Genomic DNA, 16,468 nt, shown 5'->3' with positions numbered 1-16,468 from the left:
AGGCAGCGACGGATGTGAGTGACTGGGGGGGGGGAGGAGGAGGAAAGGCAGGAGATCCGTGCAGGCAGCTCCTTGCCTCCCCCTGCAGCCACCGCCAGGACAGGCAAATGTACAACTCTCTTTCCCCCCCCCACCCCCACACCTACCTACCTTCTCCTATCACCCGGGGCAGAAGGGTATGGGACACCGCACAGCAACCAGCAGACAGAGGAGCCAGGAGTGGGAAGGCAGACACACACACTCACCGTGTGCTCTGAACAAAGCGGAAGCCCCGCCCCCGGCTTCCTCTGACCTGCAGCCAATCCCCTGCGGCCCTGGCCGGCATTAAGGAGGGATGGTGGGGAGGGGAGGGATAATCGGAGGGATGGCGCACAGATTGGGAACCACTGGGATAACGTACTTCCCCAGTCCCTATCTGCAGGGCTGGAGGGATAATCCCATTACCAGCCTGTCACAGGAGACCAGGTTTATTGTACACCTTTTACCAAGATCATACAGTATACGTTGATAAGTTTATTTGCTCACTGTTGGACTGCTCCTCTAAGACATTACTTCACCGTTGCAATAGAAAGACTCTCCGCAGTAGAGTTACTAAGCATGACCCAATTCCCTGTTCTGTGCTTTGCAGATGTAACCGTCTTTAAATAATCTGCTTTGTTCTTTCTGAACCTCGCTTTCCTTTCTTTTTCTTTGCAGACATCCCTCTTCTTCCGTCCATCACATCTATGAGTCTCGGTGAGAATGAGGAGAAAAGTGGCCCTTTCGTAGTACACTGGCTAAATAACAAGGAGCTGCATTTTTCTCTGTCTATGGAAGTCTTCTTACAGCAGCTCAAAAAGAGCTTTGAACGCCAGTCTTCAGAAACCAGCACTGAAGAAACGAACCATACAGAAGGGAATTCAGATGAAGGTAAATCTTTTGTTTGTGGTGTTGGACATGTGTATCGTGCACATATTCAATAAGAATACATACATGGACGGCCATATTCAGTAATCCTGATTTTTCTCCTTGGGATTACATAGAAGCATTTTGACTTTGTGGGAAAATATTTTTATTTTCATATACATATATACAGACATACCCCGCATTAACGTACGCAATGGGCCCAGAGCATGTATGTAAAGAGAAAATGTACTTAAAGTGAAGCACTACCTTTTTCCCACTTATTGATGCATGTACTGTACTGCAGTCATAATATACGTGCATAACTGATGTAAATAACGCATTTGTAACAGGCTCTATAGTCTCCCCGCTTGCGTACAGCTTTGGTACAGCTTTGGTACAGGTTGGGAGCCGGTATTGCTGTTCAGGACGTCCTGACAGGCGCATGCGTGAGCTGCCGTTTGCCTAATGTCCTTACTCGCGAGTGTACTTGAAGTGAGTGTCCTTAAACCGGGGTATGCCTGTAGTTAAAACTGGTAATACAAACTAATGTAGTTATGAGGACATTGCTTATTTGGATAAAGGTTTCGCACCCAGAAAATGAACTCTGCGCTGCCTAATTAGTACATGTTTAATTAGTATATGGTTATCACTTCTTGTTCATTTTCAATGTAGGGGCAGAACTGGTATCTGTTTCGCTAGATTATCGTAATACTTCCTAATTTTTGTTCTAGTTGGTAATTGTGTATTTATTGTCACTCTCTTAGAAGCAGAAGACATTGTAGCAGGTGATCAGAAAGTCCCAAATGAAAAAAAGGAAGTAAATGGGGAGAAAGCGCCTTTGAATTCAACTTTTCTACCATTACCCACTTCTATTATTGATCATCAGATTGAAATCCTGCTGTCAGAATGGAACAAGAATGCAGACATGCTTTTCAGTATCCATCCTATGGATGGCTCTCTGCTTGTATGGCATGTAGATTGGCTGGATGAATATCAGCCTGGCATGTTTCGCCAAGTGCAGGTAGGTCATTTTCATAAGGTTTTGTTTGGGTTGGGCCCCTCTGGAACTAATAAACATGCTATGTAAAAAAACATGACACTTATTTTTTTTTCTTAATTTTAGGTGTCTTTTTCCTGCAGAATTCCTGTAGCATTTCCCACTGGAGATGCAAACTCTCTCTGCAGAAGCATTGTGATGTATGCCAGTACTAAAAATGTGGACTTGGCCATTCAGCAAGGCAAGCAGAAGCCCTCTTGCATTCCCCGTTCCTCATCTATGCTCATTTCTGCAGGGCAGGGTAAATCATCCAGCAGTTTAAAACTAAGCATTTTCACTCCCAATGTGTTGATGATCTCAAAGCATGCTGACGGGTCACTGAACCAATGGCAGGTCAGCTTTGCTGAGGAATCGGCCTTTTCAACAGTTCTCAGCATTTCTCATAAATCTCGTTACTGCGGTCATCGGTTTCATCTGAGCGATTTAGCTTGTCATTCTGTATTGCCGCTACTACTCACAGCCTCGCATCACAACTCATTACGGACACCAAATGTAAATGGCATAAGTCTGTCACACGACCCTTCCGATGTGGGAGAGTTTGCTATACGAAATCCGGAAAGAACCGCCGCCACAGAAAACTTGCTGGATCCTAACGCAGTGCATAGTGAACTGATTCTCTGGAGGGTGGACCCTATAGGGCCCCTGTCCTTCTCTGGTGGAGTTTCTGAACTAGCTCGTATTAACTCAATTCACGTGTCTGCTTTTTCCAACGTGGCATGGTTGCCTACCCTCATACCCAGCCATTGTTTAGGTAAGTTTTCATGCTGTTTTAGCTACGCGCTTAAAGCAGCACTACAGGCTGCGTTGTTTAAAATAAATAATAATTATTATAATTACAGGATTGAAGCAGGAGGCCTTTGGAGCTGAACGGTGTTCATTTCAGCTCCGGGGAACCCCCTTCTTCTAGAGATACCTTCATAGGGGTGACGGTGAGTATCTCTGCAGCCATGGAAATTGTGTGCCTTAGAAAATGGCGGCTTTAAATGTCCATGGTCACGTGAGCCAATAGGAAGTCCTGATGTCATCCCATGCGGCTTACTGTTGACCAGTGTAACCGTGACATTTACAGTGCACAGTGATCACTTCCTGCGGATACAGATCTCTGGAAGCAGGGGGTCCCCGGAGCTGAAGTTAACAGTTCATCTCCAGGGACTCCCTGCTTCTAGCCTGTAATAAACCAATAAAAGCAGTTCATGGTGTTTTAATGTCTGTTAATTGAATATGACATTAATTGCTACAAATGTATGTTTTTTAGGCACATACTGCAATTCTCCAAGTGCTTGTTTTGTTGCGAGTGATGGACAGAATTTAAGACTGTATCAAGCTGTGATTGATGCCAAAAAGCTTTTGTGTGAACTGTCCAATCCGGAGGTTTCAGTAAGTAGTGTTTTTGTGCACACAGATCGTGTTGATCTGGATCTTATAACCCAAATGTCCCATTCCAGTCTACATTTTCCATCTGATCTTTTAAAAGCTCACAAGTCTCTTCTTTGTGACAAAAGGAAAAAAATGTAAGCAGCTTAGATTGCTGCTTTAATCAAATAATTGCACTTATTAAAGTTTGTTTCTGTTCAGTTAAACACATGATTTGATTCTTGAATCATTTACACATGCCCTTTGTGTGTGTGCCAAGACTGTCTAATTAATATAAGTGAATATACTTTATTAATCTACAGTACTATACTCGAGAACTAATGCACCCGTATTTCCCAATGTGATGTTGCAAGTTGTAGCTTTTGTTCTGGGAAACAATGAGGAATAGGAAGAGGATTATGTAAAATATTAGGCAATACAATGCCGGTTTGCAAAATATTTGTATTGTATTATGCATACTATAATGTGTGATGCACGGAAATGACTTGCTGCTTCTTGTTTTTCTGTGCAGTTTGTGCTCATAAACCCTCAGTTCTATTGTTTAATAGATATATGCAGGGTTTTTTTTGTAGATCTACACTGTATTTATTAGGCAGTACATACAGAGATCTGAAAAGAAATTCCGTATATGAAATAACATGCACAACAATCCTTAAATTCTTTTATTTCTTTCCCCAATGTTGCTAACATTTAGAAGAAAGGAACCCCAACCGTTTGAGTTTGCTTTTATCCTTTCATCTATATCAGGGGTGCGCAAAGTTTTTGTGCTGTGCCGGCCCCAGTGCTCGCGCCCCCCTCCCAGTGACCCGGTGTCAAATGCTGGCACGTCACGTGACCCCACAGCACCATTTCACGCGCGTTACCATGACGATGCGTCACATGACACCGCTGTGTCATTTTCATTTGACGCCGCGTTGTCATGGCGACATGACCAGAAGCAGGCTGAATTGAGGTTGCAGAGGCCTCGCGCGGTCCCCCGGCATTTCATCCTGCGCAGCCCATATCCTATATTAAGGGACCCAAAGGTGCACAAACATAAGAGCCTGGTTGCATTGGTCATACATTAAAATGGTGTGTTAATTATTTTGTAGTTTTCCAGTGCAAAACTTACGACTTGTACATGTGTTTTTGCATATGAGTTTTAAGATGTAGTCCTGCAAAAGATATCGACTTGGTAAACAAACTATAAATAGAAAATAGATAAATGATTTATGTTTCCTGTTAAAATCTTGGTGACATTCTATTTTGCTTACAGTATCTACACAATTGCAAAACCCGACATCTGCAGTTATGTAATGCATATGCTGTTTGCTTTAATTTTCTTCAATACTGACATATTTTTTTTCTCTCTAAGCATGTTCTGAGCAAGGTGTGAAATTAGCAAATCTCGGTCTGGGAAAATCTGTTTTCGGGAGATTGTAACGAATAATTATTGGTCAACAAAATACTACCATTTTCTCTTCACCTAGTTTCACAATATGGATATTTTGGAATAGTGGTGTTACTGCTGTGCAAAAAAGGAATCCCTCAACTATGTAAACACTGGGCACGGTTTGTGATGTCTCTTGAGTTAGGCTGCGGCCACACTAGCGCTGACCGCGCTCATGCTTGAGAGCAGTGACATCACCAGGTCTCCAAGCATGAGCTCCGGGTGTCCTACCTATTTCGCAAGCGCGCGCGAGGAGGCATTGCGGGTAAGTTGAGCGTGGTTAAAAGTCTCCTTTTTTTTTTTAAGCAAGTGCCAAGCTTGGGTGAGCGTCCGTGCCCACGCGCACCGCGTCAGCGAGGACGAGACAATGTCACTTCCGAAAGTAAGCACGGCAAGCACCGCGCGGTCAGCACGCTCAGCGCTAGCATGGCCGCAGCTTTAGGCTCGCATCTCTCATTGTTAAACGCCCTTGACGACCACCTAGAAGGGAAAAAACCCTGGGTTTGATTTGAATGGATATCAGGTTTTGCATGTGTTTGTTTTACATACAATGTTAATTTATCATTCCATACTCCAGTCTCTTTAAGAATGAGCTTCATTATAAAATCTTGCGTTTTCTGATTCTCACAGAAATATGTTGGGGAAGTTTTTAACATCATTAGTCAACAATCAACTGCTAGACCAGGATGCATCATTGAATTAGATGCCATTACCAGCCTGGTAAGCATGCTGTTTACGCCCACTGCATCATTCACCTCAAGTTTGTGACCCGATTTTGTTTTACCTGTTCTGTTCTGTTACTTCCAGCATGGCCGAAAAACTCAGTTGCTTCACGTCTTTCAAGAAGACTTTATCTTGGGTAACCTCAAGGAAAACAGAGTTTCTGGAAGCAGTGGCATTTTGTCTGATTCTGGTAAAGGCATGGTTTTATGTTCTTAAAATTATTACATTCATTGCTGGGACCATTTACTATAGGAACCCAAATCTGTTAGTTAATACGTTTGCTAAACAGTCACCTGGAATTACTCTACTGATGAGTAACAGGTTAAAGGTTTTTCTTTTACAGTCAGGCTAAAACACACCTCACGTAGCATGGCTGAGATTATGGTGCCGGCGTCGCTGTGTGCGCGCCCGGTAAGCACTCTTTCTGTAGTGGCCTATGCAAGTTACCCCAGTACCTGCGCGCCTGCCGGCAAAGAGGAGCGTTGACGCGGCAGCGTTTTGAAAATGCAACAAATTTTCTATATTCAGGCGGCTGTCACATGACGTCGGCGCACGTGAGCTGGTTCAGCCAACGAGGGCGAATCAGCTTTGTGACGCCCCCGCATCACATCTAAAATCTCCTGCGGCCAAGTTCACAAATAGCTTGGGCTACAGGAGTGCGCGTGGCAGTGCGCTCGTCCGCATGCGGCCGCGCAAGGACCATTATCTCGGCCTAAAAGATTTATTTGGTTTGTGATGTCACAAATGACATTAGCGAGGTTGATGTGCATTGAGATTTGGCTACCAATCTCTAGCTTCTACCACTCCTGGGACAGAACATATCCACAATAGTAAAGAATTATGTAATTTGGTGCCATTAAATAATCCTTCTTATGGATGTTTTGTTCTGAGAGATACAAAATATGGCGAGCTTTTGCCTTTGTGTCTGCACTACATTTCAATCAAATACTGAACACAACTAGTACATCGCTCACTGCATAGTGTTTTTAGCACACAGTTTGCTTTATAAATATGATGGTAATGCAGCAGAAATACTGTTGCTGCACCAGAATTGCCACTGGTTAATAAATGTTTATTTTCTTTCTATTGTCCATAGTGCTGGTAAAAACTGTAGTGCACTGCAGAGGGTTTGGACAATACTTAAGCACAAAATATATGATCTACTAAAAAGATGACCCAAGTAGTATCTATTTAGATACCTTGCCTGTGGTTTCTGTTTAAGGAATGAGAAATATTCTAAAATTAATTTAAAAATTATAATCTGTGCTAATACTGTTAAACACATTGTAGACACTTGTATAGTTCAAGTTGAGGAGAGTATCTAATTTCTTATTACACTTGTATTTCTCCACTGATAAATTTATAGATCAAGCACAACTTTCCCATTTCTATTTTCACATTAGAAAACTCACAGAACGGATTCTCTGAAAAATTCTACTTGGTGGTAATTGAATGTAGTAAAGAAAAGCGTTCCATACTGCATATGTGGAATTTACACCTGAAGTCTGTTCCTGTGTCTGTGGGTATGTGCTTTGTTTTTAAGAGAGAGCAGGCCATCAAGGGACTTGTACACGTTTTAACTGAATAATTTTATATCATTACTACACAAAAGCCCTTTTTTTGTTGTGATTTTTTTTTTAATTCATTCTTTGGTGATCTATTATACAGATTCCAGCATGTTTGCAACAGTTTTTGTAGCTATAAATATTTTACAACACTTCTGTTCAAATTTACAAAGGGCTTCTTAGCTGTAGGGCACCTTCTGTGCTATTTAAGTAAGTGAGCTGTCACGTGACTTATGGCTTATAACCGCCACTAAATATGGCCCTTAAGGCTCACACAAAAACTACTTTTGTGGTTCCATAGCCATATTGCCATATGTAATATTATTTTCATGTGTAATACACATGTCCCTGAAGTAACAATTTTAGATTTACTACTAGCTGATATACCCGGCGTTGCCCGGGATGTAAATCCATAATACTGTAGGTAGTATTATTTATAAATAGGGGAACAATAGGTTAACTATTTGGTGGAAAGGTTGTATAATAATGTTGAAAAGAAAGATGGAAGAAAATGTAATACGATGTTGTTTAAAAATGGTTTATTGTAAACACACCACAGTGTGTGTGTGTGTGTGTGTGTGTGTGTGTGTGTGTGTGTGTGTGTGTGTGTGTTAAATTCGATAGACATCCATTTTATAAGACTTGGCGCACTTTTTTGATGTTTTAAGTAATGTTATTGTAACCCTCCTTACCCGGCTCCAAAGGAGGTCACATCAGATTGACTATAGAGTATGCATTGCTCATTCTCCTACCTTTTCAAGGGTGCTGGCCGTGAAAAAACAGAAAAAATTATGGGCACCAGGAACTTTTCTAAAGCATAAAAGGTGCTTTATTTGACACCCGTCTATAACTTTCCACATGTATTGACATGCATCTCACTTGAGAAACTCATGGTAAAACATAATTCTCTGAACTTCCTCCCCAGGTAGCTCTCACTCTTGCACTGGGGCGGTATTTATATTTGTTTCCCACAGTAAGGGTTAAATTGGCAGTCTCTTGCATAGATAGTAATGCCCCATATCGGATGGGCCTTTCGTGGAAGACTTCGGGATATGGGTTTAGCAAACTATGTACTGCATACTTCTCCCATTCAATACTCCTACAGTATGTGATCAGGATTGCACTAGGGACCTTCCGGTTGTACCGATCCAAACATACTGCAGAGTTACTATGCCGAGAACTTCTAACTAGTACTTCCTCCTTTTCAATAGTGAGAAAAATCTGGAATCCTTAATACTGGCACTGAATGGGCATGTTCCTAACTGAAAACTGAAAACAAAGGATGACAGGACACTTCTTAATACACTTAACTGCACACAAACTTATTTACAGGACTCACAGTGAGGACCCTCCATCTGAACTCTGAAGAACTAATTTGTAGAACATAGGGAGCTATATATACACTTCTATCTCCCTATAGTAACATCACGGTCACAAGACCTACAATGATGTGGCAAAATACATAGTCTGCCTACATCACATGATGGGGAGGGAAGAAACCAGAGTAAGCACACACAGTTAATCCATTAAGTGAAATGGTAGTCCCAAACGGGGGTTACATTATCTTAAATTTAAGAACAGATACATTGAGATATGTTATATCATGAAATATGCTACCCAAAGACAAACATTGCCATAATCATGATATCCAGCTATAGGCAAAAATAAGCTCATGGCTGAAGGGATGATGAACAGACAACCTGAAGAGGGAGGGAGAACATTTTAAGGTGGTCAGGTGAGCCATAGAGGTATAGAAGATGAACTCAAATTGAAAAGGAAAGGCTAGATTATTTGAGAGAACCTGTGGACAGATAACATACTTCTAGTTGATCTTCACAGGTGTGCTTGAATACAGTAGATACTTAAATGACCTTGCATAAGAATTCACAATATATCTGACAAGTTAAGGTAGCTATAATGAGTAAATGTACATAATACACATGGAAAGTAAGTTTTGATATGATTTTGTATGTATTGTCTTTTTTTTTTCCCTCCCCATGTTTCAGAGGAATGTACCAACTCAAATACTCCTGAAAATATTCAGCAGAAAGATGACTCCTTTAGTTCTCTTTCTGGAGAAAAGATCCAGAGTCCACTCACACAAAGGTACCAGACTTGCAGGGCAAACCTTCAGAGTACCAGCAGGATGACTCTTTCGTCTGAAATTGTGTACAGCCAAGAACTGAACTTGCCTGATGGAGTGGAAGTTATCAGTGTTAAACCGTCTGCAGGTGATGCCTGGGTTTTGTTTTAAATAAAACTGAGGGAAAGGGAAAATCTACAGAAAGCAGGATCCAGCAGAGACATTAAGAGAACTACTGTATATTTTTGTAGTCGTAATCATCTCATTGGCTAGGTGCCTCTCGTCATGATCGGTTTTATAAGTAGAAGGACATTAGTGGTTGGCTTTCCAATGTGCTGTTTTCAGAAAGCAAGAAAGTTGAAAGCTAAGAAATGCGTGCAGGCAAAGTATCTCCAGTGACTCTTAGCTGCTTTTTTTTAAAGAAATCAGGATGGTGGATCGAAATATCTGAAAGTATTAAATGGGGTGATGAATAGAAAGTTATGTCATCTTCTGATGATGTTGCTACTTTATATTGGCTGTGTGTTTATGAACTCCCAAACTGTGGCTATTTCGTGTCCACCGGCAAATATTCTTGTCCAATGGACAAACTTTATAGGGACTCTGGAACTATGAGGTTCGTGGGGGACCATGAATAGGCTCCGCTAGACCTCCTAGTCCAGGTAAGCTTTAAAAAAAAATAAAAAACTGCGAGCGGCATTTATTCCAGTTTTAAAGGTTTAGTCTCATTTAGGATCAACATGAACCAATAGTATTGACATGCGTTGTGTTGCCTTTATAAAGTGCAATTGGAAATCTATACTGTAGTTACTTTTTAAATGTCTTTTCAATGTTTGTAGGATGATTAAACTTGGGAGAGGCTCACTTATTTCGCTAGTTTGTTTTTTTGTGATGTCACTGTATGCAAAGCAAGACCTGTCATCACTATCCACATGGAAAGTTTATTCTGAAAGCGATTGGGTGGGAGAGCATCACTTGGTGGACGAGTTCTGTGTTTTTAAGGGCGCATTGGTTACAACCGTTTTTTGTTTTATTTTTGTAACCTTAGAGGCCCTTTAAAGTATTATATAGTATACGTTTATGCATTCTGTACCTTTTTCTGATCTGTCCCCAAATCCTTTTGTATTTTTGAGTCAAGCTGTTCTCGCCCCATACTCTCTAAACATGGTTTACTTACACTAGGTGTGATCTGATTAAACGTTCAGTACTCTGCTGAGTGTGCTGCAATTGAAACAGATGAAACACACAACTATTCCACCTGCTAAATCGTAGACCATAAACCACAGAATAAATATTACAAGAAGAGGTGATGCTGCTTACGTTAAGCGCTGGGTTAGAAATATAGACAAAAGTATAAAAATGTAGAAATGTCCACTTTCCATGTAACACACATACTGTATATATCTATATCTATATATATATATATATATATATATATATATATATATATATATATAGATATATACAGTATGTGTGTTACATGGATATATACAGTATGTGTGTTACATGGAAAGTGGACATTTCTACATTTTTATACTTTTGTCTATATTTCTAACCCAGCGCTTAACGTAAGCAGCATCACCTCTTCTTGTAATATTTATTCTGTGGTTTATGGTCTACGATTTAGCAGGTGGAATAGTTGTGTGTTTCATCTGTTTCAATTGCAGCACACTCAGCAGAGTACTGAACGTTTAATCAGATCACACCTAGTGTAAGTAAACCATGTTTAGAGAGTATGGGGCGAGAACAGCTTGACTCAAAAATACAAAAGGATTTGGGGTCAGATTAGCAAAAGGTACAGAATGCATAAACGTATACTATATAATACTTTAAAAGGCCTCTAAGGTTACAAAAATATATATCATGTTTTACTTCTCTATAGGTTATTCATAATAGGTGAAGAGCATCAATCAAATAGTTATTTATTTGATGCTTTTCACCTGTTATTATACACAACCTTTACAGAAGTCAAACACAAACTTTACAGAAGTTGTTTTACTTTAAATCATAGGAATGGTAAGACCATGATGAACAGATCCAAATATCAGGTGTAAGATATACACGTGATTAATGCATTTGGTTTTTGAAGACTGCATTGATTTATTTTAATGTTGTCCTTTCAGGGCATTTGAGTTCTTCTTCAATATATCCAGTGTCTCGTGCTCCTTATCTGCTAGCGACATCTTGCTCAGATGGCAAAGTGAGGTTCTGGCGCTGCAGAGTGGATCCTCTGCTACCTCTTTCTCCCACAGAGCTGGAGAACAGTATTACGTATGTATGGGAAGAATGGCCTTTACTTATTGAAGATGGACTCCAGAATGGTGCTGTGAGTGTACCCGGCAGGCCAATAGAAGTAAGCTGTGCACATACAAATTGTCTAGCCGTAGCATTTAAGCAAGCCTCAAGTAAAACGAGCAACTCTTCTCAAGACTTTTTGATGCATGTGAGCATTTTTGAATGTGAATCCACTGGTGGCTCATGCTGGATTCTGGAGCAAACCATTCATTTGGATGCACTAAGCACAATTCTGGAGCCTGGCATTAGTATTGACAACAACCTTGTAGCCTACAATAAACATGACGTATTTTTATCCTCCAACAAGCAAATTCAGCCAAACACAAAACACTTAGTTCGTTTAGACTGGATGTCAAGGGAAGATGGGTCACATATATTAACCATAGGCATTGGTTCAAAACTACTAATGTATGGCCAGGTGGTAAAAAAGGTACAAGAACAGTCCTGTAAAGACGATTTTACATTGCAGCTTTGGGAGACAGCCAGAAACACATCTCATCTTCGGTATGTACTGCTGCGATGTGTAGATTTGGTGTCTTCTGTGGAAGGGTCACTTCCTTTACCAGTTTCTTTGTCTTGGGTACGTGATGGGATACTTGTTGTTGGCATGGATTGCGAAATGCATGTCTATTCCCAGTGGCAGCCTTCTTACAAGCAGGATCCAGTGAACTCGGACTCTTACAGTGGAAGTACTCCGTCAATAACTAATTTAATGAAACAAAGTCAGTCAGTTGGATCTGGTCTGTATCCACCAAAGAAATCCATGACTAGGTCAATGACAAGTTTAGCACAAAAGCTTATGGGAAAGAAAACTGCATTTGATCTCCCAGTGGAGATGGAAGATTCAGGTCTTTTTGAAGCAGCTCATGCATTATTTCCAACTTTACCTCAATACCATCCTTTGCAGCTTTTAGAACTGATGGATCTGGGTAAAGTTCGTAGAGCTAAAGCGATTCTGTCTCATCTGGTTAAATGTATTGCAGGGGAAGTGGTTACCATCAATGACACTGAGCCCAATCATGAGCGTAGACTCAGATCACTTTCTATTAGTGCTAGTGGAAGCACTGCTCGAGATCCCAAAACTTTCACTAAAGCACAGAGTGCAGATTATACAGAAATTGACTCTGTTCCTCCACTGCCTTTGTATGCACTTCTTGCTGCGGATGAGGATTCCTCGTTCACTTCCGCAATGGAGAAATCTAGCAATCATAATAACTCCAACAAAAACGGCGATAGAAGTGTAAATGAAGAAAACTATGATGAACTTTTTCAAGTTCCTACACTGAGCTCTGATGAGCTTACTACCTTGGAGTCTGAAGAAGAAAGCACAAAGCCTCAGGTTATTGACTTGTCCCAGTATAGTCCTTCTTACTTTGGTCCTGAGCATTCTCAAGTTCTCTCTAGTCATTTGCTTCATTCAAGTTTACCAGGTTTGACTCGCATGGAACAGATGTCTTTGATGGCTCTAGCAGATACAATTGCGACAACGAGTACTGATATTGGAGAAAGCAGAGACCGCAGTCAAGGTATTTTACATTTAAACCATTTTTAAAAGTGGTTTATTATCTTTTAGTTCTCTCCTAGTATTTGGTTCCCTTTCTGTCTTGGATATGCCGCTGTTATTATTAGACTTCTTTGTTATATGGAGTTTTATTATACTTGGACAGTATCTAAATAATGCTTTAAAATAAGTAATTAGTGGGTATTCTGCTGGTAACAATAATGATTTAATATGGTAGATTGTAGGATGCTACTTTCTCATTGCATGTTGTATTGTGCATACTAGGCATGCATGCACATGAAGTGTTACTTGCCATTATTCTGAAGTGCAAAATATTTGGTTTAAACCCTCCAGTGCTGACGTGCCGTGCAATAGAGCAATATTCAGCACTGAGGTGGTTAAAATAGGTTTTTTTTTTTTTTTTAACCCTTTTCGTGCCAGAGGTGTTGCAGCACCAGTGCACCACGGCCCCTCCAGCACTCGCGGTCACGCAATTCATCACTGACTGGTGACCGGTTGCGTTCAGAGAGCAGAACGCAATCTTCCCCTACAAAAACTATCAGGACCTTTTGGACATAGCTAGTAAGTCATGGGACTCATGGTTTACCAGACTCTATGATATAGTAGCTATGTCCATAGGGCACCCAAAGGGTTAAAAGGAGTTTATTTCCTTGGCAGGTTTCTTTGTAACATTTTGTAATTTGCTATTCAGATTGCCTTTCTCCATTTACAAAATAGAGGCAACATTTTTTTCATGCCTTAAAGAGCATACTGTAATTCTCATACTTCAGTCACCAGGGTTAGGTATTTGGTATGAGTATGTCTTTGGTTTAGCTATAACGTGGCGTTGCTCTCCTGTAGCGTGATATTGTTCCAAGAATTACTTTTAGGCAAGTGGTAAGCAAACCTTTGTGTGTTCTGTTAGTATTTGTGTTAACCTAATAAAACGTTTGCTAGCTACCCGCATTAGGCTAAGCACAAAGCAAAATGTCAGTCCAGTATAGTTCGCTAAGCACAAAGCAAAATGTCAGTCCAGTATAGTTCTTGAACCTTTCCACCCACTTATAACCACAGTGAATCCATTTTTTTCTTTTCCCCTAGGTGGAGAAACTCTTGATGAATGCGGATTGAAATTCTTTCTGGCTGTTCGACTTCACACGTTTCTCACCACTTCTCTTCCTCCTGCTTATCGAGCTCAGCTTTTCCACCAAGGTAACTGTGTTTATCTTATATACTCAGAAATTGTAGTAAAAGTTGTTTAGCATTATGGAGCAATTTTACGGTCAGTGGTACAGTTGTATTAATTAGGTTTTGTTAAAACAAACACTGCTGTTGTAAGGAATTTTCTTGAGCATATCCGTGGCAGTGCGCACCAATGGGTTAAGTCCCACCTTCTAGTTGCAATAAGACAAATTAAAGACTTATACCTGTTGAAGGCCCTACATAGAGCCACTCTTCCTCCTCTTTTTGGAGTTTAGTAGTTTGTAGTTGTTTTTAATGTTTGTATTTTGGGGCTTACCTGGCTGCTTGCCTCTCTCTCTCTGAAGCCCCTGCGATACGCAACCCTCTGGGGTTTTGCCTGTCAGCGCTGACTCTCTGGGACGCCATGAGGGCCTCTACACTCGCGTTTTGCTTGCCTGCTCCTCCATATTCGGCTATGCTGACGTGTGCGCACACGCGGACGGGGTTGTGCATGCACACATGAGAATGAGAGGTGCAGCGCTCCCATGACATCAGGAGTGCAGGGAAACTTGAAAAGAAGCCAGATTAGCTGTTTTCAGTGTTTTTCTCTGCCTGGAAGGAGGCACGCGGCGCTGGTGAAATACCGACAAGAGGATCTGTTCTATTAACCATGGATACTGCCTCATCCAAGAGTTCTGGTGCCAAGGAGTATGTATGCATGTATATCTTTATATAGCGCCATTAATGTACATAGCGCTTCAAAGCAGTAATACACGTGACATAATATAAATAATACAAATAACATAATGTTCTAAGGCCAAGGAAATTTAGAATAGGTTGAGCATTCTAAATAAATATATATATTTTTTTTTTATTGATGTAGAGGTATCTGTACCGTGTTAGCCGAGCTTAATAATCAAAAACGAATTGACTATATCATTCTGTGACTAACGAAATGCTATTATTTGTGTGAGCTTTCGAGAGACACGGATCTCTTCTTCCGGTGGTGTTACATTGGATAAAGCAAGAAAGGTTTAACTTAAAAACAGTGTATCTTGAAATTTTATCTGTGACTGAAACCAAAACAAAACAGATTACCGGTGCTCAACCAAAATGTCCCATCAATTTGAATAGAAGATGATCTAATGTCCTGTCTTCAGAGGGCCGAGTTCCTCAGCCCCCCTCCCCCCCCCCCCCCCAAGGTTCTGCTAGGGAACCTCCAAATGTGTATGTGAAAAACATAAAAAACATACACAGACCTCTTAGATAAGTAAAAAATATATATTGGGACACAAGCCCCTATCCTTACTTACAAGTAAAGAATCTGTAGTGCAGTATCAGAGGAATACAAGGGTAAGTTCCACCATAGCAGAAAACACTGTCCCATCAGTGTGTGTGTCCATGGAACATTGCATATAGCTACCATCCTTAACTGGAACACTTCGTGATGTTCTGCTCTGCCTGGTAGTAGCCCGTCAGGGGTGCCCGGTAGGATCCGCGTCTTTAGGGAACCGCAATCGCCCGCAATCACAAGGCTCCCAGCGTTGTGATCCTCTGATCTTCCGGGTACTCGCGCTCACAGCTGACGTTCGCGTCTGACGTCACGGCGTCAAATCTGGCCATGTGCAAGAGAAAATAACTTGCTGTCGTTGCAACACTCTGAATAGAATGGTAACAGCGCCACCATGCCAACCCAACTACTTTCGCTTACTCCTTAAGCTTCGTCAAGAAATCCCCTTGTGTGGGTGCGTGTGTGTGTGTGCGCGCTCAATTGCTGGAAACTGCCAGAGCGTGGTGCCTGCCACAATGAAAAAGACTACTTAAAAGACAAAATATTGTCTTGCATGTGACAAGAATCCAGCATTGGAGAATGAGACTATTTGTTTAGCATGTCTTATAGAGGCCGCAAAGGAACCAACAGAAAACATGTCTGACTTTTTCTCTTGGGTGAGAGAGGTGGTAACTCAGGGCATTGAGAGGGTCTCTCTGTCCAACAGTAGAGGCCAGTATAGATCCACTACTATACCAGTCTAGACAGACCAGTAGATTTTCCTCCGAAGATTGAGGATTAAACTAGATCTCTGGACATAAAATATCAAGCCTCAGATGTAGACCTGGAAGCCGAGGCATACTCTACATTTGATGTAGATCTGGTGTAGCCTTTTAGCAAAGCTGTCCGTGAACTCTTACAGATTGATGACTCCATTACACCTAAAGAGGCAAAGAATAGAATGTTTAGGGGAACAATGAGGAAACCTAGAACATTACTTGTACATGATAACGTCCAAGATTTAATTAAATCACAGTGGTCTCTACCAGACAAGAAGGTGTCAATTATGAAGCTATTTTCAAGAAGGTATCCGTATGAAAAATT

At 41.0% G+C, this 16,468-nt stretch overlaps 1 protein-coding gene across 2 annotated transcripts in view; it reads left to right on the top strand.

Annotated features, from left to right (window-relative positions):
• Positions 1-16,468, top strand: part of DMXL1 (Dmx like 1) — a 121,088-nt gene that overhangs the window by 58,703 nt on the left and 45,917 nt on the right. For both annotated transcript variants that reach the window (XM_075601133.1, XM_075601142.1), the window contains exons 11-20: positions 697-909; positions 1,650-1,906; positions 2,009-2,693; positions 3,198-3,319; positions 5,376-5,465; positions 5,553-5,658; positions 6,872-6,991; positions 9,040-9,264; positions 11,240-12,937; positions 14,014-14,124. In XM_075601133.1, coding sequence (XP_075457248.1) covers positions 697-909; positions 1,650-1,906; positions 2,009-2,693; positions 3,198-3,319; positions 5,376-5,465; positions 5,553-5,658; positions 6,872-6,991; positions 9,040-9,264; positions 11,240-12,937; positions 14,014-14,124 — 3,627 coding nt within the window. The remainder of the gene's footprint in view (positions 1-696; positions 910-1,649; positions 1,907-2,008; positions 2,694-3,197; positions 3,320-5,375; positions 5,466-5,552; positions 5,659-6,871; positions 6,992-9,039; positions 9,265-11,239; positions 12,938-14,013; positions 14,125-16,468) is intronic.

Source organism: Ascaphus truei, chromosome 1, assembly GCF_040206685.1.
Source record: "Ascaphus truei isolate aAscTru1 chromosome 1, aAscTru1.hap1, whole genome shotgun sequence".
In the NCBI taxonomy this organism is placed as follows: Eukaryota; Metazoa; Chordata; class Amphibia; order Anura; family Ascaphidae; genus Ascaphus; species Ascaphus truei.
The sequence above is the reverse complement of the archived record's forward strand: the minus strand, read 5'-3'. Positions and strand labels throughout refer to the sequence as shown.